This window comes from Cotesia glomerata, linkage group LG7, assembly GCF_020080835.1.
Source record: "Cotesia glomerata isolate CgM1 linkage group LG7, MPM_Cglom_v2.3, whole genome shotgun sequence".
In the NCBI taxonomy this organism is placed as follows: domain Eukaryota; kingdom Metazoa; phylum Arthropoda; class Insecta; order Hymenoptera; family Braconidae; genus Cotesia; species Cotesia glomerata.
Genome location: NC_058164.1, coordinates 1,437,256 through 1,461,810, shown reverse-complemented (window position 1 = coordinate 1,461,810; position 24,555 = coordinate 1,437,256). Strand labels below are relative to the sequence as shown.

The window sequence follows — 24,555 nt, the reverse complement described above, 5'->3', positions numbered from 1 at the left end:
ATTATTCAAGTTTATATTTTTCGAAATTTTAAAATTTGTAAAATTAATTATTTTAAATTATATTTTATATTTACTTTCTAAGTTCTAGAAATTTATTAATTCGGAATGTTGTCAATCTGACTAGTTGACTGCAACCCGATAGAAATTTCTGGGCTTACTATAGTTTGTGCTGATAAAATTTAATAATTTTAAGTGTTATAATTGATTATAATTAATTAATATCAGTAAAATAAAGTATAAATTACTTTTATAATATATCATTTTGGAAAAAGGAGAACCATATAATTAAATAAAATTTTGCAACCTCGAAATACCGTTCTGCTTACAGTAAACACAGTCGGTAGTCTGGCGCTCCGTTTACAACGGGATTTTTGAACGGACCTTGGCGCCAGATTCTACCGAATCTGGGGTTGCAGTCAACTAGTCAGACTAACAACATTCCGAATTAATAAATTACTAGAACTTAGAAAGTAAATATTAAATGTAATTTAAAATAATTAATTTTACAAATTTTAAAATTCCGAAAAATATAATCTTAAATAAAGAAAAATCTAAAGCTATATTAATAGAATCTTTCAAAGTTACAAAGTCTCAATAAATTAAAAAACATAACAACGAAAATTTATACGCCAAAATGAATGAACAGACGAACACTCATTTAGCCGAAAAATGTAAATAATTTTATAATTAGATTAGAAATTTTTTTTAATTAATTTTAAATTAATTAATTTTTGAAAATTAATTTTATTTTAATTTACAAGCATGTATGGAAAACACTCAAATTTCATGATTGTAAAGGTGGACCATCTAAGAAAAATTTCCAATTTTTTGGATGAGTAATTTTCGGCCGAATCATTATTCGGATAGATGAGTATTCGGATGAATATACGTCGGAACAACCCTTTTTCGAAATCAAATTAATTTTAACTCTTGAGGAATATAAGATTTATATTTACTTTTATTCGATAACCCGGTGTTTTATAATTTACAAAATTGTTTTTCGGCTGTTATTCTATTTAAGCTAATGTATTTTATAAACTTTGAATGTAGCGGAATTTTAAATTTTCTAGAGTTTTAATAATTTGGAATGTTGTCGATCTGACTAGTTGACCGCAACCCCGAATCTGTGGATAATAACAAAATAAGACGTTATTTTTGAATTTGCGCATGCCAAAATGGCGGCACCTTCGAAAAGCGAGTTTCTAATACTGTCGCGTCACCTCCACAAGTGCACAAGTTCATTAGTGAACTCGTGCACTAGTTAACTTGTGGGCGAGAGGAGCGCCACTTTTTCGTAAGTTTACGGTGAGCCAACCAGCCTTCCATTCACCATCATCATTCCATCGACAATACCATCACCTAAAAATATTCCAATCTTCCAATCATTACTATCAATAACATCACTGAAAAATTAAAGTATATTAAACTTAAAAACTCAACAAGTATTTTGAAAAGTTTACTATTTAACAAAAAATCAATAATGATTATTAAGTACTTTTAATGGAATTGAATTGCACAATACAAATGTAACAACGAACTATAACCTCTTGTACTTAAAAGGCTTTAAAATAAGATAATATATATTTTATTAACTCTCAATGACGTCTAAATTGAAATTCATTGCTCCAGGTGAGTCACAGATACACATTTAAAATTTTATAACACTTGTATGTTTTTAATAATAAAGTTAAATATGAAAAACAATTTTTATTACTCATAACATAAAACTATTATAAATCATAATAAAAAAAATTACTAATAATGTGTACGCAGGTGATAGTTCATGGCACGAAGACAAACCCGACATTGATGAACATTCATCAACTCAGTTTATTTATAATGCAAACCATTCACTGGCATTAGATTTGCAACGTAAACGCTTACCAATATTTAAAAATCGATCTCACATTATATACTTATTAGAAAATTATCAAACATTGGTCCTGATTGGAGAAACTGGTTGTGGGAAAAGCACTCAAATACCTCAGGTAATTATAAATTAATTTATCTTAAAAAACTAGTTTATTTTACTACCTATAGAAATCTTTAAGCAAAAAAATTACGACATTAAAGTTAGCAGTCACTCAACAATTTTTGAATTTTTTTATCAAAAAAATTTGTTCCAAAAAATTACTTTTAAAAAATTGCATTTTATATTTTTTAAAATTTCTACATGTCAAATTTTTTTTCTAATTTTTTTTTTACCATAATTTATTTGCTATAAAATTTTAAAATTATTAAACATATGCTAAATTAATTTTTATGTAAAAATTTTAAAAGATTAAACTTTACACTGATCAATTATTCTTAGAAAAATTATGAATAAAAATTCCATTGCAGACACTGATAGAAACAATCTTTTGAAACATACCTCTATATTTTGAATCAATTACACGTATATTTTCATTTATAATTAATGACTAAGTATTGATGAGTGCACGACACGTATGTGATGTCAATTGATGATAAGAATGTGAGATAAGATAAAACAATACACATTGAGAATAAAGCTAATAAAACAAAATCTATAAAATAAAACCTGTTCCCAAGAATCTCACACATCACATTGCCTTCCGAACAGTAAACGAACATATTTAAGTTTAAAATGATAACTTACACGGTGGAAAAACGACTGATATTGTCATTTTTTATGGTGTATATATTTTTTTGTATTGCAATGGATTTACGATTGTATTATCGTGTGCAAAATTACTCAATACGGCCTACAAAGGATGAGCCGAAGTATGAGTCAACAGTACCTTGTGATTTAAATCCATTTTGTGCAGTGACAGTAAAAGGTTTAATGCTGGATTATCTTAATTTTTATGTACTTGGACCGCTGGCAGCTTTTGCGGATAGAATATTTTTACTAAGTAAAATGGAATGGCTGTCACCGAACTACCTAAGTTTTTTTCATGTATTCATAGCTGGCTTGGCTGGTAAATTAATATCTAATAAATCATTATCCCAGCGTAGAATTGGCGTGATAGTATTTCAAGTCCGTTCTTGGCTGGATGATGTTGATGGACTGGTTGCGAGAAAGCGTAAAAATATCAGCGGTGAACATTCAGATGTTGGAAGCTCTGGATATTATGTCGACGCTATTTGTGACTCTCTTGGAACTGTTGCGCTAATTATTGGAATATATTACTACCTCAAATCTAACTTTGCCGCTCGAGGACGTGGTGAATATGTTAGATTACAACCATTTGTTACTTCTATTGAAAATGCTCCCGTTGGCTCTTGTATTGTTGATAAGAAAAAAATACGCTTTAACAGTGTTGTACCAACGATATTATTATTTACTGGTACATTAATTGCATCGAGCTTGGCGTGGAATCGCTACATTGATTTGTATCAAAATTTATTAGAAGGAGATTACCAAGTATCTGCAGCTCTTTCCGAAGACGTTTTTTATCACAAACAATCGGATGTTATACGTAACAGCTTTTTTTTATTTATAACAACTGCGTGGAAACTTATTAATCCACACGCTCTTACTGATTACCTTTTAGTTTCTATTTTTATTGATAAGTTATGGGGATACCTTCATTCCGCCTGTTGGATGACTTATGTTGTTATATTTTGTTTTGTTTATCTATCTGATTTTCATTATATGCAAAACTATAAATATATATGGGATATCGGGTCTTCATTAGCTGTTTCTAGTGAAACAATTAGCAATAACACTTTATTATGATTAAAATTTAATTACTTCTCGATGATAATCAGCAGATTCTATGACTTTAGTTTTATGTATTTTATTTTTTTTACTTTGTGTACCATTTGATTGGTAAAAAAAATTTTTAAATATTACTCGTTAAATTTTATAAAAAATATGCATTGCTTAAGGGAGATAGCCACTGTGAGGATCGAAAAAATACGTGATTTTCGGGAATTTTTTTGACTGGGATAATAAAAGAATTTTGGGATCGGGTTTTTTTTTGTTTTACAAAGTATACATTGAAGATTATTCTCCTAAATTTTGATTAAAAAATATCATGTTGTTACAAAGTTATAAGCATTTTTGTGCGTTGTAATCTGCATGCGTGTGGTTATCGTTGCTCGTAGAGGATTTTGAAAATTTGGTTAAAAAAAAAATGGCGACATATTAAAAATTTTTTCGTTTTTTTTTCTCATTTTTTTCGATCCAAACAGCCTTAAAAAATCATAAAAATCAAAATTTTCAAAATCTACGTGCGACTATAGTTAATGAATAGACAAATACGAAAAAAAAATTGCAAATCGATTGATATTTATGCAAATTACAAATTCTACCGGTTCAACAAAAGTAGTTTCAAGAAAAACGCGTTTTTGTCGAAGCGCCGCGCGTGCAATGGTCATTTGACACGCTGCCACAAAAATGACTATAACTCGAAAAATATTCGGAATTTTCATATGAAACTCTAGATAGATATTTTTGAATGTATAAACTTTGATTTAATGAAAAAAAAAATTTTTTTTTTTTAATTTTACAGTGGCTATTATCCCCCTTAAATATTTAAATTCGATATTCTTTAATAATTTTTAATGAAAGATTGCTACGCAATATTTAGTTTGCTGTTGCGGTTTTACATCAATAATTAATATTTAAAGCTGAAATAATTATAAGAATACATTGATTTTTTTTATTAATTTGTATTGTTGAAGACAAAAAATGCTCAATTGTTATGGAGATTTATTTTTATTTAAAAATTAAATTATTATATTTCAGTTTTCTCTTTTAAATTTCTTCAACTTTTTAAGAATATTTTTTATAAAATTTTTTTAAATCTAGAAATTTTTAGTTATAAAAAATATTATCTTCCTTCCTTAAATAAAAATTCTCATTATTTTTTTATTAAAAAAAAGAACTTTTCTCCTAGAATTTATTACTTGAGTGTTACTTAATAATATTATTCATGACAATTAAAGATAATATTGAATTACATAATTATGAATCTTATTAAGAAAATGATAAATTAATTTATCGACATCACACCTATTTGACTTAAGAAAAAAAATAAAAATGCTTGCGTGTTAAAGATATTGATAAAAGTATACTCATATTTTTAACATTGTCATGAATATTTAATAATTAGCATAAGTGTAAATATAAGTTAAAGATGTACAATAATATTTTTAAAACAGAACTTAAACAATAAAAAATTCTGCCTTGTCTAAAAATAATAAAATAAAAATAACAGATTACGAATTTTAATCTTTTAAAAGTTTTACAAAATAACAAGATACATTCAATCAATTTGAATGTATGAATATTTAAGCATAGTACTTAAGATTGATAGTAATTTTTAAAAACCTCACAGATCTCATGTCTTGTTTTTTTTCTTAAAAGAATTTAAAAATATTTTTTAAACTATAATTTTATACTAAAGCCAAACTTATGTAAGCTTAGCGCATCTATTTATGAAATAAATTTGTATATTGATATTTTATTTGCATTATCAAATATTATTTATAAATCTCCTGTTGATATGATTTATGATTTTAATTAAAAAAGTAATTTTTTCTTTTTTAAAATTTTGTTAAATAGTATTTAGTAGAAGCAGGATGGTGTACAGATGGAAAAGTTATTTGTATAACAGAGCCAAGAAGAGTTGCAGCTACTTCTTTGGCCAATCGAGTTGCGGATGAACGTGGTTGTATTCTTGGTACAGAAGTCGGCTACTCTATAAGATTTGATGATTGTACTGATGAAACTACTAAAATTAAGGTAACGTTTATACATTTTTAACTTTTATTATTTTATAATACATCAAAACGATAATCTGACCTAGAATAGATAGAACATTAAAAATTATGATATATGTTTCAATTATAAGTTATTAAAGCTTTAATGTATTTTTCATTGTTTCACCTAGAAAAAATCCATTAATAAAAAAAAAAAAATACTTTATTACTAGCACTTAACTACTTTTATTAATTGAATTAACTAATTGATTCCATTAATTTATTACAGTACATGACAGAAGGAATTTTGCTGAGAGAAATGATGAGCGACCCTTTACTTACCAAATACTGCATTATAATTTTGGACGAAGTACACGAGCGTACTTTATTAACAGATATAATTATGGGCTTACTCAAAAAAATAATACGAGTAAGTAAATTTATGTTGTCAAAATTTTATAAATCATTACACAAAAATATTATTTTTTAATATTTAAATTTTTATTCAAATATTTACAATTTTTTTGCATGATTGATTTTTAAATGTTAAGTAAAGTTCAAATATTAAAATAAAGAGTATCAATTAGAGCTTTAACTTGATTTAATGAAATTAATTTTTATTTTATAGAAACGCAAGGACTTAAAAGTAATTGTTTCTTCTGCTACTGTTGATGCTGAAGAATTACGAGATTATTTTAATATAAGTACATCAAAAGATCCAAAAGATAGTACATCAACTATTTTAAGCGTTGAAGGCCGTTTATATCCTGTAGATATATTTTACGTTAAAGGTAATTCATTTTTTTTTTTTTTCAAAATTAATATAACAATACTTTTTGTTCACTTGTCAATTGTTTATTAATTATTCTTTAAATTGAATAGAACCAGTACCTGATTATGTGAAAGCAGTAGTTGATACTGCATTAAAAATTCACTCAAATGAAGAACCTGGTGATATTTTAGCTTTCCTCACTGGTATGGACGAAGTAGATCGTGCTGTTTCGCTTCTTAAAGAACACGCAGAACTCATCAAAGAAGGAAAACGTAAGTTATTAATTAAAAAAAGATTATTTTTATTTATCTGGCTTTAGTTCAAGTTTTTATCAACAGAAAAATTAATGCCACTGCCAATGTATGGATCTCTGCCCAACGCCGACCAATTAAAAGTATTTTGGAAAGCTCCGAATAATACCCGTAAAGTTGTAATCGCTACAAATATTGCAGAAACGTCAATCACGATTCCCAACATCGTCTACAGTAAGAATTATATTAAAAAAAAAATTTTTCATATTCATATTTTTTTTTTCTACATACATTTAAAAAATACTCTTTATATATTTTAGTAATAGATAGTGGTTTTGCTAAAATACCGTGGTTTGATGTTGACACCCATACAAACAGTCTGATTGTCGCTCCAGTATCCAAAGCCTCTGCTGATCAGCGTGCAGGTCGTGCCGGTCGCGTTCAATCTGGAAAAGCGTATAGGTAATTATTAATTATCTATACTATTAAGAAAATAAAAAAAATTTTGTATCCAGGATAGTTATGTGATAAAATCGGATTTTTTAGTGAAATTTAGTGTCATTGCAAAGATCTTGATTTGAATTTGTGCTTTTTCAAGGTTTTATATCATTCTCACCGATAATTAATTTATTATGATAAGTATTTAAACTGCATTCGAAAATGCTCTATCTCTAGATACATAATTGATAAATGACCTTTTATCTTGAGAACAATTGACATTTTTAAAGATGTAAGCTCACCCCGACATTACACTCATCGAGACCTTTCATTTGAGAACCCACATCAATTTTTCATGTATGTATATATATATATATATATATATATATATATATATATATATATATATATATATATATATATATATATATATATATATATATTAAGGTGCTTTTTTTTTTTTTAACTATTTTTTTTTTTCGGTCCCATCGTGAAATTTTGTTGCAAGTATCCAAAAAAAAAAATACCCTGAAAGTTTAGGCCCTTAATATTAATATTAAGACCTCGACCCAGGCGTTTAAAGATTTCCCCTTAAAAAAACACAGAAACTTTGACTTTTTTATGTTTAAATTTCTATAGCTCAGTGGCGTTTCATAGCATTGCTTCGACCATGGACGGGTTTTTTTTTCAGAATTGAATGCTCTACAAAAGTGTCCATTGCGGCCAAGCCGTAACTCGAACCGGCAAGGTAGTACAGGCCTCTAAACTTGATTTTTCCATGAAATTCGCGTTTTTTCGCATTTATCTCGTGAATGACAAGAGCTACAGAAAAAATATGAACGACAAACGTGTAGAAAATTTAATTTCCTACAAAGAAGGTTTGAAACACCAAGTCGCTAAAATTAATATTTTCGGAGATATTTAATAATATTTTTTATAATTTGACGCGATTTTCGATAAACATTTGAAATTACTAAAAATTTATTTTCGAAATAATAAGCTCGAAGAGCTCAAATGCATAGAAATACTATCTCTTTGAGCTCAGCGAGCTAAAAATATCTCATAAATTATATTTTGAGCTCAAAAATCTCAAAAACGTCATAAGTACAATTTTAAGCGCCCAGGTATAGAATTAGCGGGGTTGCAGGGATGGCCTTTAGGGTGAACCGTTTATCTGATTTTTTTTTTCATATTTTTATTATTCTTCTTTTTAACTTCCCGCTAAGAAAATTGAAAATTTTCGAAAATCGAGTTTTTAACGGATGTTCACGTTTTGAGGTTCTAGGAAGCCTCCCCGAATGTTTCCGCGGTGAAGTCCGTATGTCTGTATGTATGTGTGTGTTTGTGTGCGCGCGCGTGTGTGTGTGTGTGTGTGTGGCCGTATGTAAACCTCTAATAACTTTTGAACGGCTCGATCGATTTCATCGCGGTTGGTGCCATTCGAAAGGGCTTGACCAAACTTAGATTTCGAATACAATTTGGATCGATTCCAAAAACTAATCAGCTCTTAACATCGAAAAACTACGTCGATCGCCGCTAGCCCGGTCAAAATCGGTTGATTCGTTCGTAAGTTATCGTTGTCGAAAAAAAACCGAAAAAAATATTTTTTAAGAATTACTTCGAAATTCCTTGTTCGATCAATTTAAACTTAAAGGTTCTTCATGAGACCTAAAAAACTGCGTCGAATGCAACCAACCATGTGGAAATCGGTTTACTCATTCAAAAGTTATTGCAGTTTTAAAATTTAAGAAATAGTGTTTTATTAAACTTTTACCAGATAGTAAAAGTTCGGTAGTAAGTGCAATTTTGAGCGCTTAAATATGAAATTAGCGGGAAGTTGCAGGGATGGCCTTTAGGGTCAACCGTTTTTCTAATTTTTTTATTTTATTTTTGTATGAGCATAAATATGCCCCGTGGATAGAACTGTAAGCATCGATATTGTTTAGACTTGCACAAATTTCAAATTCCATTGAATTAGCTTGTATCTTTCATCCATGTGATTTTTCTAGCAAATATTCATTGTAACTTTCAATGTGGAATCATTATATATTTCTGTGGCTTTCTTCCAAAAATTGATAATAATTGACACGAAGAAAAAAATTTGAAATGAGCATTGAAAGTTTTAGTTAAAGTCATTGCAAGTCTCATATGTCAAAGTCTCATATGTGAAGTTGAAATCTGTCTAGATTCAAGTGCGACGAATTTTCTGTTAACTAAAATTTTCTCAGTGACATCAATTTTTATATAAAATTAATTGTTCATGTTTTTTATAAATTCTATTAAAATAAGTAACTAAATTTATTTTCCACATCTCAAGTGCTTGGAAAATGCATTCATTTTAATGTTACATTTCCGCGATCTCACAATAAAAGAATTCATCGGTTATGTGATCTGTAAAAGTAAAATGAATGTAAAATTCTTAGTCCATTGATTGGATAGCTACATGTAAAGTTAAGCTTTGGAAACCTCTCAATGACTTTTTCTCCGCTGCCGAAGAGACGATTGTTGAAAGGAATACACGAATATCCCCACATACCGAGGGTACTCTGACGTAACCTCGTAACTCGATTTTTGGGGGTTACGATTTATATGTATTTAATTTTTTTTCTGAAACATAATTGGCGTATATATCGATGAGAAAGTACTAAAACTTTGAAATTAGCGATAGACGGTTACGATTTTATAATTTGATTTTTTTGAAAAAAGTTTTTTGTTTCTCCGTAAAGTAGTGTTTTTTGAGATACGAGGTTACGTCAGAGTACCCTCGATACACGAAGATCCCCACCAAATTCGGAGTCTATAGAAGTTACAGGTTGGAAATTAAAATTTTAGATTTTAACACCCACCCCCGCAATTCTTGTCGGAAGTAGACTTTATTGAAATCCATTTTGAGATAATCTTTACATGAATAATAAAAGATTCTTACCATATTTAGAATTTTTAGAAGCTATATTTCGAAATTAAAATTTTTTATTGTTAACATTCACCCCCGCGAACCTTATTGGAGGTGATTCATTGTAAAATCCGCTCTTAGATCATTTTTATATTACATATAGAAGACTCACTAAATTTGGAGTCTATAGGAGCTATCGCTTGGAAATTAAAAATTTTCATTGTTAACACCCCCGCAATCGTTTTTGGGGTGGGATATCGTAAAATTTGTTCATAGATCATTTTTACATCACTTATAGAAAATTCCTACAAAATTTGGAGCCTGTAGGAGCTTTAGCTGGAAAATGAAAAGTTTTAATTGTTAATACCCACCCCCGCAACCCCCTGTGGGGTGAGCTATCGTGAAAATCGTTCATAGACTATTTCTACATCTCTGACAGAAAAGTTCTACCAAATTTAAAGTCTATAGGAGCTATAGTTTAAAAACGGGAATTGTTCATTGTTAACGCCCCCGCAATCCTCTTTGGGGGATGAATTTCTTAAAATCCGGTCTTAGCTGAACTCTTCATAGCAAAAGTAATATTCCTACCAAGTTTCACGTTTTTAAGTCCTATGGTACCCGAGATTTCGTGATGAGTGACTCTATAGATGGCAATCCTTCGATTACCATCGAAATTTTTAATTTTTTAGCGGACTTTTTCAAAATTTTCTTACCTACAAAACTTTCTCCTGACAATTCTGAAGATAACGAAAAAAAAAAAAATAGCCCAATCGGTCCAGCCGTTCTTAAGTAATTAAAAAAAAATTAATAAAATTTCTAATCTAAAAATAAAAATATTTATTTAATGATGTGAGATGGACGGCGGAGTTCATAAGAAAATTTGTTTTTCATCAGTTATTCCATTGGGTATAAGGGAGAGTAGGTGGGTGGGTGCGTGGGAGTGTGTGAGTATATTCTTAGCTGAATGTAAAAGAACATAATCCGTTTAATATACTCCGTTGAAATCCATGAAAACGAAAGAATCAAGAGAAAATGCTTGTCTTTTGTTTTTATTAGTGGGATAAATGTTCATAAAAGTAAAACAGCAATAAAAAAATGAAGGAACGTTGGAATTCGAAAAATAAATTGCCATAAACCATCTAGGAAAAATTTCGCATCGAATGGTCGTAGTTTCATGTCGATACGATCAGTGGTTTAGGCGTGATTGAGACTCAAACGAAGACCATTTTCATTATATATATATCTATTATATATATATATATATATATATATATATATATATATATATATATATATATATATATATATATATATATATATATATATGGAATTTGTAACAATACTTTTTCCCAAAATTTAACTAAATTCGACCGATGGCGGAGATATCGGCTGGGTAGGGTATTTTACGCTCGCCCTTTTTAAACATATAATAAAATTAACCCGGAAACCCCTCAGGCTGGGTTAGTGCACATTTGGACGCCAGGTAATTTTTTTTTATGAAAATTACCAAAAATAATAAAAATTCCAGGGGCCGCGCCGGACGATCAATTAACGATTTAAATTAATGAGAATGGAAAATAAACCACGAAAAATCAAAGTCGAGATTAGTATATCATTTGGAATCAAAAATAATAACTAAATAATTATAAGCTAATATCCTAGATTATTTGACTAAGATAGGAAGATGAGTCATAGGAAAAGAATCCGGGAATCAGCTTTCATACATTAATTATTAATGGATCAGAAAATTTCAATAAAAATAAATAAATTATTTATTCAAAAACGAAGTTACTTAAAACTAAATTTATCCTTTAAATAACAAAATAAATCCTTTATGGAATTCGTGATTAACATATAAATTTTTCTTCAACTTATTTTACAATATTGCGTTCGAGAATAATAATAACCGCAATCAAAACAATAATCGTAACAGTAATTAAAATTTAAGAATATTAAATCTGAATTGCGCTTGAAAATAATACTTGTAATGATAGTTAATGTTTGACAATAATAATTGTCAATGGCGCAAAATAATAAACCTAATTTGACAATAATAATTATAAAAATTGCTGGCCGTATCGAGGACCCAACACGCGGCTTTCGGGACAGGTACAAATATTCCCTTATGATAACCCTTACTCGCTACGGGATCGACCCGATCAATCGATAGTGATTTTAGTTGGACAGTAAAAGAATAACTTATTTAAGCCAGGAGACAGCGGTGTGCGGATATTAATTGATCTCAACTTGTGAGTACTCACCAAAAAGGAAACTCAAACCAAGGCACCAAATCCACACTCCTTACAATAGCGGAGGTCCCGCGTGCCTACCTCACACCAAGCGGGCCACCGCGTGTCTGCTCAATTTTGTCACCGTAAACCGTTCGAGGCCTCGTGTTCGACAACAAGGGCCTCTCTAGCCATTTTCCCTAATTCAATGAACTCTTTGCTCGCGATCGATATTGTAGGGCCTCACCCGTGCGAGTAAAGGCTATGATTTATCACTCATAGTAAAATTAGGTACTATATGCCAATGATTTACGGCAATGCACACAAATAATAATAATAATAATACTAATAATAAATTACAAATAATTCATTATAAATGTCTGAAATAAAGATAAAATTAATTCTTAAATTAATAACCATAATATTAGAAATTTCGAATATAAATAATACTAATAATATTAAATTCAATAAATAAATTCATAAATCAATATAAAATAATAAATTCAGAGACACACCGAGTGTGGATCTGTTGCCAAATTTAGGCGCAGGGAGGGACGCACACAGGGAATAAAAACCCTGTGACAAATTATATATATATATATAATTCCGCTTTTAACAGGGGCTGTGTTTAGGCATTTCCTGAGATATTTTAGGGTGAGACGATGTATTTGATTTTCATAGAATTTTTTAACAGAAGCTTAGTTTGGGCATTTCCGATGAAAATTCAAAAATTTGGCCGGAAGTGCCCAATTAAATCTTCTGTTAAAAATCCTATAAATAACCAAATGAATCTTCTCACCCCGAAATATCTCAGAAAATGCCCTAACACAGCTGCTGTCAAAAGTGGAACTCAAAATTCCAATTTTAAAAGGTTCTCCACGGAATTTATATTTTGGCACATCCTAATATATATATATATATATATATATATATATATATATATATATATATATATATATATATATATATGTAGATCAAAGGTCTAATTAGCAATTGGTCTAACTCCATATTTTTTAGAAGGTGATTTTTTAACATTTTGATGTAACAACAGTCCAATTATAAATTATTTAAATGATACAAACGAAAATATTATACCTCTATTAGATATTAAATTGTTTTTCGAAGTGATAATTAATTTTGAAGTAATTGTTTTTTAACACAAATGGAAGATTTTTTAAAATGGAGTTAGACAATTTGCTAATTAAAACGTTGATATATGAAAAATATATGAAAATGCATGTGAGTACTCAAATGAAAGCTCTTGATGAGTGTAACATCGGGATGAGCTTATATCTTTAAAAAGCTCAATAGTTAAGAAAGTACAGTGCAATTTAACAAATATCTTGTGAACTTTTGATATTTTTAAAGATATAAGCTCACCCCGATATTACCCTCATCGAGATCTTTTCTTTGAGTACCCACATCGATTTTTCATATATTTTATATATTTATATATATTATATATATTTAAATATGAAAAATATATCAAAATGCATGTGGGTACTCAAATGAAAGCTCTTGATAAGTGTAACATCAGGATGAGCTTATATCTTTAAAAACGTCAATATTTAAGAAACTACAGTGTAATTTAACAAAATTCATTATTCAATAAAGCAAAATTTTATTTATTTATAGTTCACAAGTCACGGCAGTCACATAGTGACTGCAAAGTTGCTAATAATTAATCAACCATTTAATTAATAATAAATTTAATTATGTATTTATGGGCTATAATAATAATAATAATTGTACAATATTTTTCTTTATTTAGACTGTACACAGAGAATGCATACGATGAATTTATTGAATCAAACCCTCCACAAATGCAACGCTCAGATTTAGCACCAGCGATTCTGCAGCTCAAAGCACTGGGAATTGATAATGTTTTGAGGTTCAATTTTCCAAGTGTACCGCCAAGTAAAAGTTTAGTCGCTGGGTTAGAATTACTTTACGCTTTAGGTGCTATTGACAAGGATGGTAGTCTAACGAAACCATTGGGGTTGACAATGGCAGAAATGCCGCTAGAACCAGTGTTTGCTAAATGCTTATATGCTTCAGGTAAAAAATTATTAATCAAACAAATATTATTTGTTGTATAAGAAGTAAAGAGCCAGTCATAAATAAATTAATTGATTTTTTTATTGCAGGAGAAATGGGGTGCTCTGATGAAATATCAACAATCCTATCAATGTTTCAAGTACAAAATATACTCATAAGACCGTCTAGTGGTCAAGCATCTATAAGAGCACGCATTGCCCACCGTAAATTCGAAGTCGAAGAAGGTGATCTTATTACAATGTTAAATATTTATACCGCTTATGAGAAGAATAAGTCAGCAAGCTGGTGTCAAAAATATTTTTTAAATTTCAAAGGACTGAAACGCGCCACAGAAATACGATCAAAAATGCGCATTATGATGAAGAATTTAAATATACCACTTAGATCTAGTAATGGTAACGTAAATTTGATTATTTTATTTTTTTATCGTGTCTTTAAAGATAACTAAAATTAAAATATTATTTACTGATTATTTATAGGTGATTTACAATTAATACTTCGATGTCTTACCGCTGGTTTATTTCCCAATGCTGCATTTTTACATTACACTGGTGTCTATAAAACAGTTCGAGGTGACAGAGATTTATATATACATCCTAATAGTTGTTTATACACAGTTCAACAACCGCAATGGTATAAATTATTTTATTAATATTTAAATTAAACACTAATTTTATAAAATTGAGAACTTGATTATTAAAGAATTGTTTTTTTTTTTCTAGGGTACTATTTTGTGAGATATTACAAACCACAAAATTATATATGAGAGAATTGACTGTAATTAAATCTGAGTGGCTATTAGAATTAGCTCCGCATTTTTACGAAAGAACTGCTTTGAATTCTGTATAAACTATTTATTTTATAAAATTGTAAAAATTTATTTTGTAATAAAAATTATAGTTATAAAGTATTTCGAGGAAATCAGAGATTTTATTTGTGGTATCTGTAAATTATGTAAATTATTTTTGTTTACTTTGCAGGAATAGTTTTTGATATTCATTAAATGACAGAAATTAGCAGATAATTCACAATTATTTAATTTTTCTTGAAAAATTAACTAGAATATATAAATTATTTATAAAAAATTGTATTTATAATTTTTTAGAGCTTTCAAAGGCGGAATTTTTTAAATGGAAATAAAGTTAGCAGATATTTGACAATTTTTTTAATTTTTCTTATTGAAAAATTTGTAACAAAAAATTTCTTGAAGAATTTCACTTGCAGAAAATTTGAAAAACAATGGTCGCAAATTCTTAAAAATACTTTTTAACTCTCATTTAATTAATAAAAATTTTTTTAATTGTTAAAAGTTTGCTAATTTCGTGATATTAAAGTTAAAAATCACTTTAAAATAAATTTGCTCCAATAAATTATTTAGAAAAAATTGCATTTTTTATTTTGTTGAATTTCTTCATACCAGTTTTTTTTTCTAATTTTTTTTGCCATCATCTATTTGTTATAAGAATTAACAAATGTCTGTGAAATTAATTTTCATGCTTTTTTCCGTATCATGTTTTTTAAAAAAATTCACTTACCATGTATTCGTTAGAAAAATTCTAAAAATTTTAAAATATATCTCAATTTCAGTATTATTTCATTAAAGAGAGTACAAATTATAGCTAAAAATATTAGACTTATATTTGATTTCCAATTATTTAATTAATATAAAATAAATTTTGAATATTTTTTTTTGTTTTCATGATTACAGTCGACGCTCCCTGAGCTTGACAAGATTATCTCCTTGTACTTGACGATTCTGTCTTTCACTATCTAAGCGTCACATAATAAATTGTTGACGTTTTGGTAAATTTTATTCAACAAAAAGTCAAAAATTAATAATTGTCAATTTAAATTCAACAATATATTACCAAAAAAACTTTTGTGCTGCTTGAGATACGAGTTTTTGTCCAACCAATCAAAAAAAATATAGTGGCGGGTATATTTAAATACAACGGCGAGAATATTCAAACTTTCCAAGTACTTTACAAATACATGATTATTTGGTAATAACTTACAAAAAAATATCGAATATTATTTTCTTTATTTATTATCACTATTATATTGCAACTCGCATTTTGACTCAAATAAAAAATATTCATTAAGGTAAAAGCCCCAACAGATGATCATGTACCAGTATATGATCACTCCATATATTTGTATACCTATATTTGTGAATATAGATATACAAATACATGGAGTGATCATATACTGGTACGTGATCATCTATTGGGGCTTTTACCTTATACATTAAAAATATTGTAAGGTTTTTTGTTAACATAAAACCACATTTAAATAATTAAGTAAGGTAAAAGCCCCAATAGATGATCACGTACCAGTATATGATCACTTCATGTATTTGTATATCTATATTCATAAATATAGGTATACAAATACATGGAGTGATCATATACTGGTACATGATCATCTATTGGGGCTTTTACCTTATTCTTAAAATGATAAAGAATAACTACAGTAACGTTAAATTTAAGACAAATTTCTAATTATAACATATATTTTCTAAATTTTTAATCTAGATTATTAATCCAAGTAGATAAATTATTTAGGAAAATAATTTTTTTCTCATTTTTAATTTACGATTTAAAAATAATTTTTTTATTTGCGAATTACAAGTCTGATTAACTCTTGATTACCTTTTTGGCAGGCATTTAATACATCTTGGCTATCTCCATTGCGCTGATACCAACGTAAAAATGTATTTAATCCACTCATAGCCTCTATAAACGTAGGACAATTACCTATAATGGAATCTATAATGGAATCATCAAACGTATAATTTTGATCGTTATAAGAAATCTCATCATCAAGCTCTTCTTCTTTTTCTTGATTCTCAGCAATACACCGGTTAGCCAGAATGTCATTGTCTGACAGAGGTTGCCATCCGTTGTCATGACAATCAATCTGGAGCCAATTGTCAACTTCAGCAGGAGTACACATTTTGAATTCTTTGATTCGTTTTATAATAGCATAGAAGGCTTCATTATTAGGCAAAGTAACTGGCGCTGTTTCTGCACTATTATCAGCAGTCAGTGGGATTAGATTTTTCCAACAATTTCTAATATCACTGCTTGTCACTTCATCCCATGCAAGGACACATAAATTAAATGCTTCTAAAAGATCAAATGATTTGAAATAATCATTATTTTCAGCATTATTTTTTTCATGAAAAACAATTTTTTCTATTAAATCATTACGGTAGCGCCTTTTGAATTTTTCAATGATACCTTGTTCTAAAGGCTGCATCAGAGATGTAGTATTTGGAGGTAAAAAGATAATCGTACATGATTCACATAACTTATTGAGCTCTTCGGCAGGTGGGTGACAAGCCGCATTGTCCATAATTAAAACAATTTTCGTCTCAGGGTTTTCATCTATTCTGTGTTTTTTTTTTATTTCTGGCAGAAAAGTTTCGGTGTACCATGTCTTCATAATTTCACAGGTCATCCATGAATTTTCTTGATTTGTATAATGAACAGGTACATTCTTGATACCTCTTAAGCAGCGTGGTTGTGCTGATCTTCCGATAACAAACAAAGGAATTTTGTGCGTGCCAGAAGCATTTGTACATGCCATCACAGTCACTCGATTCTTTGGTTTCTTAAATCTTTCAGCTTTATTTTTTTTCATTTTAACCAACCTTCTACTTGGCATCATTTTCCAATAAAGTCCAGTTTCATCACAATTATAAATACAATCAAGACTTATATCTGTTATTGTCCTAAAATTATTAAATTTTTCTTTAAAATCCTCACTACCTTCTAAATTTGCCGATAATTTTTCGCCATGAGCATTTTTATTTTTCAATCCGTATCTCTTCTTAAATTTAGCAAGCCACCCATGACTTGCTGTAAAATTCTCATTGCCATTTAAAAGTTTATTATACAATAAAGCTTGCTTCTGAATAGTAGTACCCGACACTGTTCGACCCATGCTTCTTTGCTGACTAAGCCATTTCATCAATTTTTGATCCAATATATTCTCTTCTTGTTTCTTATAACGTTTCTTATTAATATTGCCGCTACATGATTTCAAAACTTCTTGTGTCTGAATAATACTAGTTTCATTTTTTTTAATCCACGATATTGCTTGTTTGGAAATTTTATACTCATCAGCTAATGATTGAGGACTTTCTCCATCCTTCAATCTTTGTATAATATTGCAGCGCTGCTCTACAGATAAAATATTTCTTTTTGTCTGTAAATAGAAAATGTTTAGATTAGACATTAAGTAATAAAAATAATATACTTAATTTTTTTAATTTTCAGATTAATTAAAAATCTAAAATGATCCAACGTTGGAGCACAGTAAAAATAATCATGTTATTGATGACATTGAAGTTGACAGACATTATAAATTTTTTTAGAATTTTATGGCAATTAAATTATAAAAAAAATTTAATTTAAAAATTTTACATGTGAAATTTAATATAAATTACAAGTGAAAATTTTTAGAAGAATTTTTTATTATAATTGATTTGTTAAAAGGAATTTTTAAATTGACAGCTGATGGCTAACTTCAGTATTATTGTTATTAATAAACATTAAGGTGTTGTTAATTAAATGAATTTATTTATAGCTATTAATAAATTATTAATACTTTAACTTACCTTAAAATTTTCAAAATTGCTAGACATTTTAGATTTTAGTATCTCTTATGATTTAATTAATATGCTATATAAATGATTAATAACCACATATATTTGACCCACAGACAGTGAGGTTAGGTACGGACTATTGTTGACGTATATTTTTTGAACACTGCGCATAAGACCGCACAGACTTGCGCAGACGAGACTTGAGAGTTAGTATAGTGGATATGAAAATTAATTTAGCGTATGTTTAATAATTTTAAAAATTTTATAACAAATAAATTATGGCAAAAAAAATAGAAAAAAAAATTGACATATAGAAATTTTAAAAAAGAAAAAATGGAATTTTTTAAAATAATAATAAAGTTAGCCGATATTTTTGATTTTTTTATTTTGCTTAATTTATTAAATTATAACTAAAAAATATTTTTAAAAAATTGCACTTATAGTTTTTGAAGTTTTTAACAAATGCAAAATTTTTTTGTAATAATTCTTTAAGGAAGTATAGGACGTACAGTCCGTTCACTGAGTTTCATCTCACAATGCATATATATAGCTATACTATAGTACGTGACTTGAGAAGGATAAATTTTGTTCGAGACTGTACTTTCAAAAAACTTAACAAGTTTTTACTAGTGATTTAATGAAATTTAGCTTACCGAAATAATCTTTTATGCATTAAATAACTATATTATTATCAAATAATTGATAATTTATTTAAAATTTGAATAAAATAATAAGTTTTTTAATTTTAAATATTTTTTAAAAAGTTTGGCAACGCAATCAATTTTATCGCGGTAGCGCATGCGTTGACTGCTCTATTCGTTTTTGTGATGTGTACGTGTGTATTATGTTTACAAGTAATGCTATTAAAAATATTAAAATATTGATTATTTAATTATGTTATGTTTTATAATAAATAACAACAATTTTATAATACTTTTCTTAACCTATTTGATATTTCTTTTAACCTATTTCATTGAAGCTTTAAATTTCCCGCGCAACCCACCATGTACGGCGTTGGGGTTGCAGTCAACTAGTCAGATTGACAACATTCCGAATTAATAAATTTCTAGAACTTAGAAAGTAAATATAAAATATAATTTAAAATAATTAATTTTACAAATTTTAAAATTTCGAAAAATATAAACTTGAATAATGAAAAAACTAAAATTATATTAATAGAATCTTTCAAAGTCACAAAGTCTCAATAAATTAAAAAACATAATAACGAAAATTTTTACGCCAGAATGAATGAACAGAGGAACACTCATTTAGCCGAAAAATGTAAATATATAGTTATTTGGATGAGTAATTTTCGGCCGAATCATTATTCGTATGGATGAGTATTCGGATGAATATACGTCGGAACGAACTTTTTTCGAAATTAAATCAATTTTAACTCTTGAGGAATATAAGATTTATGTTTACCTATATTCGATAGCTCGGTATTTTATAATTTGCAAAATTGTTTTTTGGCTGGTATTATATTTAAGTTAATGTATTTTATAAACTTTGAATGTAGCGGAATTTTTAATTTTCTAAAATTTTGATAATTCGGAATGCTGTCGATCTGACTGGTTGACCGCAACCCCGGCGTTGCCGTCAACATAACCCACATTTGCTATGGCTGACGATTTTTTTAAAAAAAAATTTAAAAAAAAAATTTAGATTTTTCAAACTCAATTATTTTTATAACTAAGTACCCTCAACTTAATTTTATTTTTTCAATAATTTTTGAAAATTTTTTTTTTTCTTACAATGAGTTTTTCGAAGCTTTCTCATTATTTTTTCATCGTGAAATTTATTAAAACAAGAGTAGTTGTGAGATTTGGTATGTCATTACAATGTTAAATGACCTGTTTTAAATCTTGTTTTATAACTAAACTATGAACCCTAGCTCTCTGAAATTTTAACACAACACGTATTAAATATATTTCTATCGATCCTAAAAATTTTAAATTGATCTCATTATTTCGACTTAACTCCCATAGCTCCTTAATAAAAAAAATCATAAAAATTTTTAGATGGCGGGTAACTTTATTTTTATTTTTTTAAAAATAATTTTTTGGAATAAATTTCTTTGATAAATAAAATTAAAAAATTGTTAAGTGACCGCTAACTTGAATTAATGTCATAAAGTACAGGGAATGGTCCAGTACGGTCGAGTCAAATACAGGGAGCATCGACTGTTTTAGAAACCACATTCAGACCCAAGAGACAGAGAGAGAAAAAGAGCGACATAGAAAGTAGTGTGAGTACTAGGAGGTTAAAAAAAGAAATTTGATTGTCCGCGTTGAAAATTAAATTTCCAAATATGGCTAGTGATAAAAAACTCGGAAAATCATTGCCAAAAGGCTCAAAAAGTAATGAAGAAATTCTCGCTGGATTTCAAACCCTTCGCAATGATCAAAGGATGATGGCTACTAAATTATCCGAAATGGAAATGGAATTAAATGAACACAAGTATGAAAACAGTAACCTAACCTACTATTTTATTTTATTTACTCTAAAAAATTTCAATGCTAGGCGTAATTTTTATTTTTTTTTTTAATCATTGTTTTATTAAAAGTTGTTTTAATTTTCAGGATTGTCATTGATACATTGAAGAATGTTGATCCTAAAAGAAAGTGTTATAGAATGGTTGGTGGAATTTTATGCGAGCAAGTAGTCGGAGAAGTATTACCTGGGCTTGTTACTAATAAAGAAAGGGTAATTTTATTAATTAATAATTTTATTATTTAATTAGAATTTTTTTTTAACTAAATCAAAGTAGTTTTCGTTAGAAAATTTTGTTTTTTTTTATTAAAATTTTAGATTTGATTTCTAAAAAAAGTAGTAAAATTTTTGTTTTAAAAATTTATCTAGTGTAATTTTAAATAATCTTAAATAATAAATAACTTATTTATTATTTTTAACATTATAGTAAATATTTGTTGATCATCATTTTATATGTTGTTATTATAAAAATTAATTTAGCAGATATTTGATAATTTTTATAACAAATAAATTATGAAAAAAAAATTGACACGTAGAAATTTAAAAAAATTAATAATGCAATTTTTTTAAAATCATTTTTCTGTACAAATTTGCTCGGAAAAAAAATTAAAAATAATCAAGTGACTGCTAAATTTAAAGTCATGTTATTATTAATATTTTGCTGTGTTACAGTTGATAAAAGTCATTGAGACGCTGAATGAACAGTTGGAGAAAAAAGGTAAAGAGATAAACGATTACAAAGAGAAAAATAATATAAGGATACGAGGATTAGATGAACTACAACAAACGGAAGAAGAATCTAAAGAACCTAAAAGAAATGCCCTCGTAGTTAATCCTATTGAAACTTAATTAAAATTGTATAATTTTTTGAATTCTTTCATCATTTAAACCATTTGTATTTTTAAACATCTGCCAGGTTATTAATTTCAAACTAAGTCTGATTGATTTTTCAATTCTCAGTTCATAACTCTTTCATATTAATATACATCGTATTAATTTGACTGTAAAAAGACAGAAGCAATAAAATTAATTTAACGTTTTAGTTCATTTAGTATTTTTTTTTTTTTTTTTTCAACAGACAAGTTAAATATTTTTTTATTACTGCTTTGAAATATTTAGATTGCAAATAAATTATCTGTATAATGAAAACAATAAATTATATAAATTTTTAATACATTAAATTTATCTGGTATTATTGTGAATTATTTATATCTTATTTTAAAATGTAATTAGAAAAATTTATCATTTAAAATTTCTTGCTAAATATTTTATTATTTCAATTGAAATTGAAAATTTTTAACATAAAAAATTGAGTGATAAACTATTACAAGGTATAGAAATAATATTTTCATACTTAGCAGAATGCACAGCCGAATATATAAAAATACTATCACGTCCTAATACTGCGAATACCAAAACAATACCTATCGTATACTCATGGAGGGGACGTCACAACTGATTGCAGAAGCTTTGCATTGTTTGAGAAAATTTCAAAGAAGTAATAATTATTCAAATTTACAATACTTGCTTCTAGTCTTACTGATGCTGCTGACATAGAATTTATTTAAAGGTTCAAATTGAAAATTTTAGTGAAATTTAATTATATTTTACAGCGAATATTTTAATATAATTTACTCATTATTTTTAAAGTGAAGAAAATGAATATAGGTGAAATAATTATGATAAGTTTCATATTACTAATATTATTTGTATTGTGGTTGAAGTATAAACATATTATTGTATATAATAAACTTATACTGATTTCTGAAATAGTAAGTTGAAATATTTAAAATAATTTGACAATTTTTATTTTTTCCATAACAAATAAATTCACACGTAAAAAAAACTACGAATGAAATTTTTTATAACTATTTTTTTGATACTAATTTACTTGTTAAATAAGCTAAAAAAAAGATTAGATATTCCCTCATTTCAGGATTATGTAATTTATTATTTATTATTAATTATCTTTTCATCACAAAGGAGCATATATTGACAAAGTTTTTTCACCACAGATAATTGCTATTATTGTGACATATTTTGTGATTATATTTTATGAACCAGTATTTGAAAATTATGACAGATGTTTTCGAAGAATAATGAGTATAAATGTAGGATATTTTTTGTGTTTAATTATACCAATTTTAAGATTTAATGCCGAACCAGAAAATAGCGCTCTTCAACAATTCAACTCTTTAAAGGTATTTATCACACATAATTTTATTTCAAAATAATAATACACTTTAATTAATTAACATCGAAAATTGCAATGTACTATCTCAATTGAAATGTTTTATTTATTTTCATTAATTAAGTATTTGAAAATTATTTCCTTTTGAAATGAATTTTTTTTTTCTTACCACAGTTCAGGATTTTACTCTGGGCAGTATTTTTTTTTTTCTTTTCACCTATTCTCCATTGATGAAGAATGTTTCGATACAGCAATATACTCTGCACAACGAGGATTTAAGTGTTTCCAAACAATTTGGATATTTATTTATAATTCATTATTGACATATGGATTTCTTGAGGTAATTTGTACAAACTTTACTGAAATTAAAAAAAAAAAATTATCTAATTAGATTATTCACTTATTAAAGGACGATGTAGATATTTATTATATATTTCTTTAAACTGTAGGGTTCTATTTCTGTCTTTTTTATGGCAGATATTTTACAATTAAAAAAAATCTTTTCACTAACTCTTATAGAGCTTACTTCACTGGTAATGATAATGTCTTTTTTTTTACTTAAACGAACGTATGAAAAATATTATATTGCGGAATCATGATTATTGGTAAGTTTATTTATTAATGTTATAATTATCTGTGTAATTTTATAATATTTTATTAATAATAATAATTCTTTTAATTACAGAGTTTTGTTTTCTATTAATTAATTTCTATATAGACCATGATTAAGCATGAACTTTTTTTGAACAGTTTTGATGGTTTGTTTTAATTGTTGTAAGATATATTGTAAGTTAAGGAAGTATTTTTCAACATTACTTTTAAAAAATTAATGTATATCTAATTAGAATATTTTAACGCAAATTCTTAAAAAAATTATTTTTTATGTGCCATATGATTGGAAAGCAAATGTAAATTTGTTAATTAATAAAGTTAAAATCAATTACTTATT

At 27.4% G+C, this 24,555-nt stretch overlaps 4 protein-coding genes and 1 long non-coding RNA gene across 5 annotated transcripts; 4 read left to right on the top strand and 1 right to left on the bottom strand.

The window, feature by feature from the left end:
- The first annotated feature begins 1,265 nt into the window (after window positions 1-1,265).
- LOC123268496 (probable ATP-dependent RNA helicase DHX35) lies at window positions 1,266-15,231 on the top strand. Its single transcript, XM_044733634.1, has 12 exons — window positions 1,266-1,629; window positions 1,774-1,988; window positions 5,534-5,713; window positions 5,960-6,100; window positions 6,299-6,461; window positions 6,553-6,714; window positions 6,781-6,927; window positions 7,014-7,155; window positions 14,024-14,310; window positions 14,400-14,705; window positions 14,790-14,943; window positions 15,033-15,231. Exons 1-12 carry the CDS (start codon window positions 1,599-1,601, stop codon window positions 15,157-15,159), a joined length of 2,055 nt encoding a protein of 684 aa, XP_044589569.1. The 5' UTR covers window positions 1,266-1,598; the 3' UTR covers window positions 15,160-15,231.
- Window positions 1,854-4,445, top strand: LOC123268518 (ceramide phosphoethanolamine synthase). Its single transcript, XM_044733670.1, has 2 exons — window positions 1,854-1,988; window positions 2,341-4,445. The coding sequence occupies exon 2, from the start codon at window positions 2,606-2,608 to the stop codon at window positions 3,698-3,700; it is 1,095 nt and encodes a 364-aa protein (XP_044589605.1). The 5' UTR covers window positions 1,854-1,988; window positions 2,341-2,605; the 3' UTR covers window positions 3,701-4,445.
- A 1,629-nt stretch (window positions 15,232-16,860) lies between the features above and the next one.
- Window positions 16,861-19,076, bottom strand: LOC123268507 (jerky protein homolog-like). The gene is made up of 2 exons (XM_044733653.1): window positions 18,935-19,076; window positions 16,861-18,522 (listed from the first exon to the last, which is right to left on the bottom strand). Exons 1-2 carry the CDS (start codon window positions 18,959-18,961, stop codon window positions 16,924-16,926), a joined length of 1,626 nt encoding a protein of 541 aa, XP_044589588.1. The 5' UTR covers window positions 18,962-19,076; the 3' UTR covers window positions 16,861-16,923.
- Window positions 19,077-21,135: 2,059 nt separating this feature from the next.
- On the top strand, window positions 21,136-22,482 carry LOC123268545 (prefoldin subunit 2). The gene is made up of 3 exons (XM_044733712.1): window positions 21,136-21,382; window positions 21,505-21,628; window positions 22,088-22,482. The coding sequence occupies exons 1-3, from the start codon at window positions 21,234-21,236 to the stop codon at window positions 22,262-22,264; spliced, it is 450 nt and encodes a 149-aa protein (XP_044589647.1). The 5' UTR covers window positions 21,136-21,233; the 3' UTR covers window positions 22,265-22,482.
- Window positions 22,483-23,514: 1,032 nt separating this feature from the next.
- Window positions 23,515-24,182, top strand: LOC123268552. Its single transcript, XR_006510246.1, has 3 exons — window positions 23,515-23,616; window positions 23,781-23,946; window positions 24,056-24,182. It is a non-coding gene; the product is annotated as an uncharacterized LOC123268552 (long non-coding RNA).
- The last annotated feature ends 373 nt before the right edge of the window (window positions 24,183-24,555 follow it).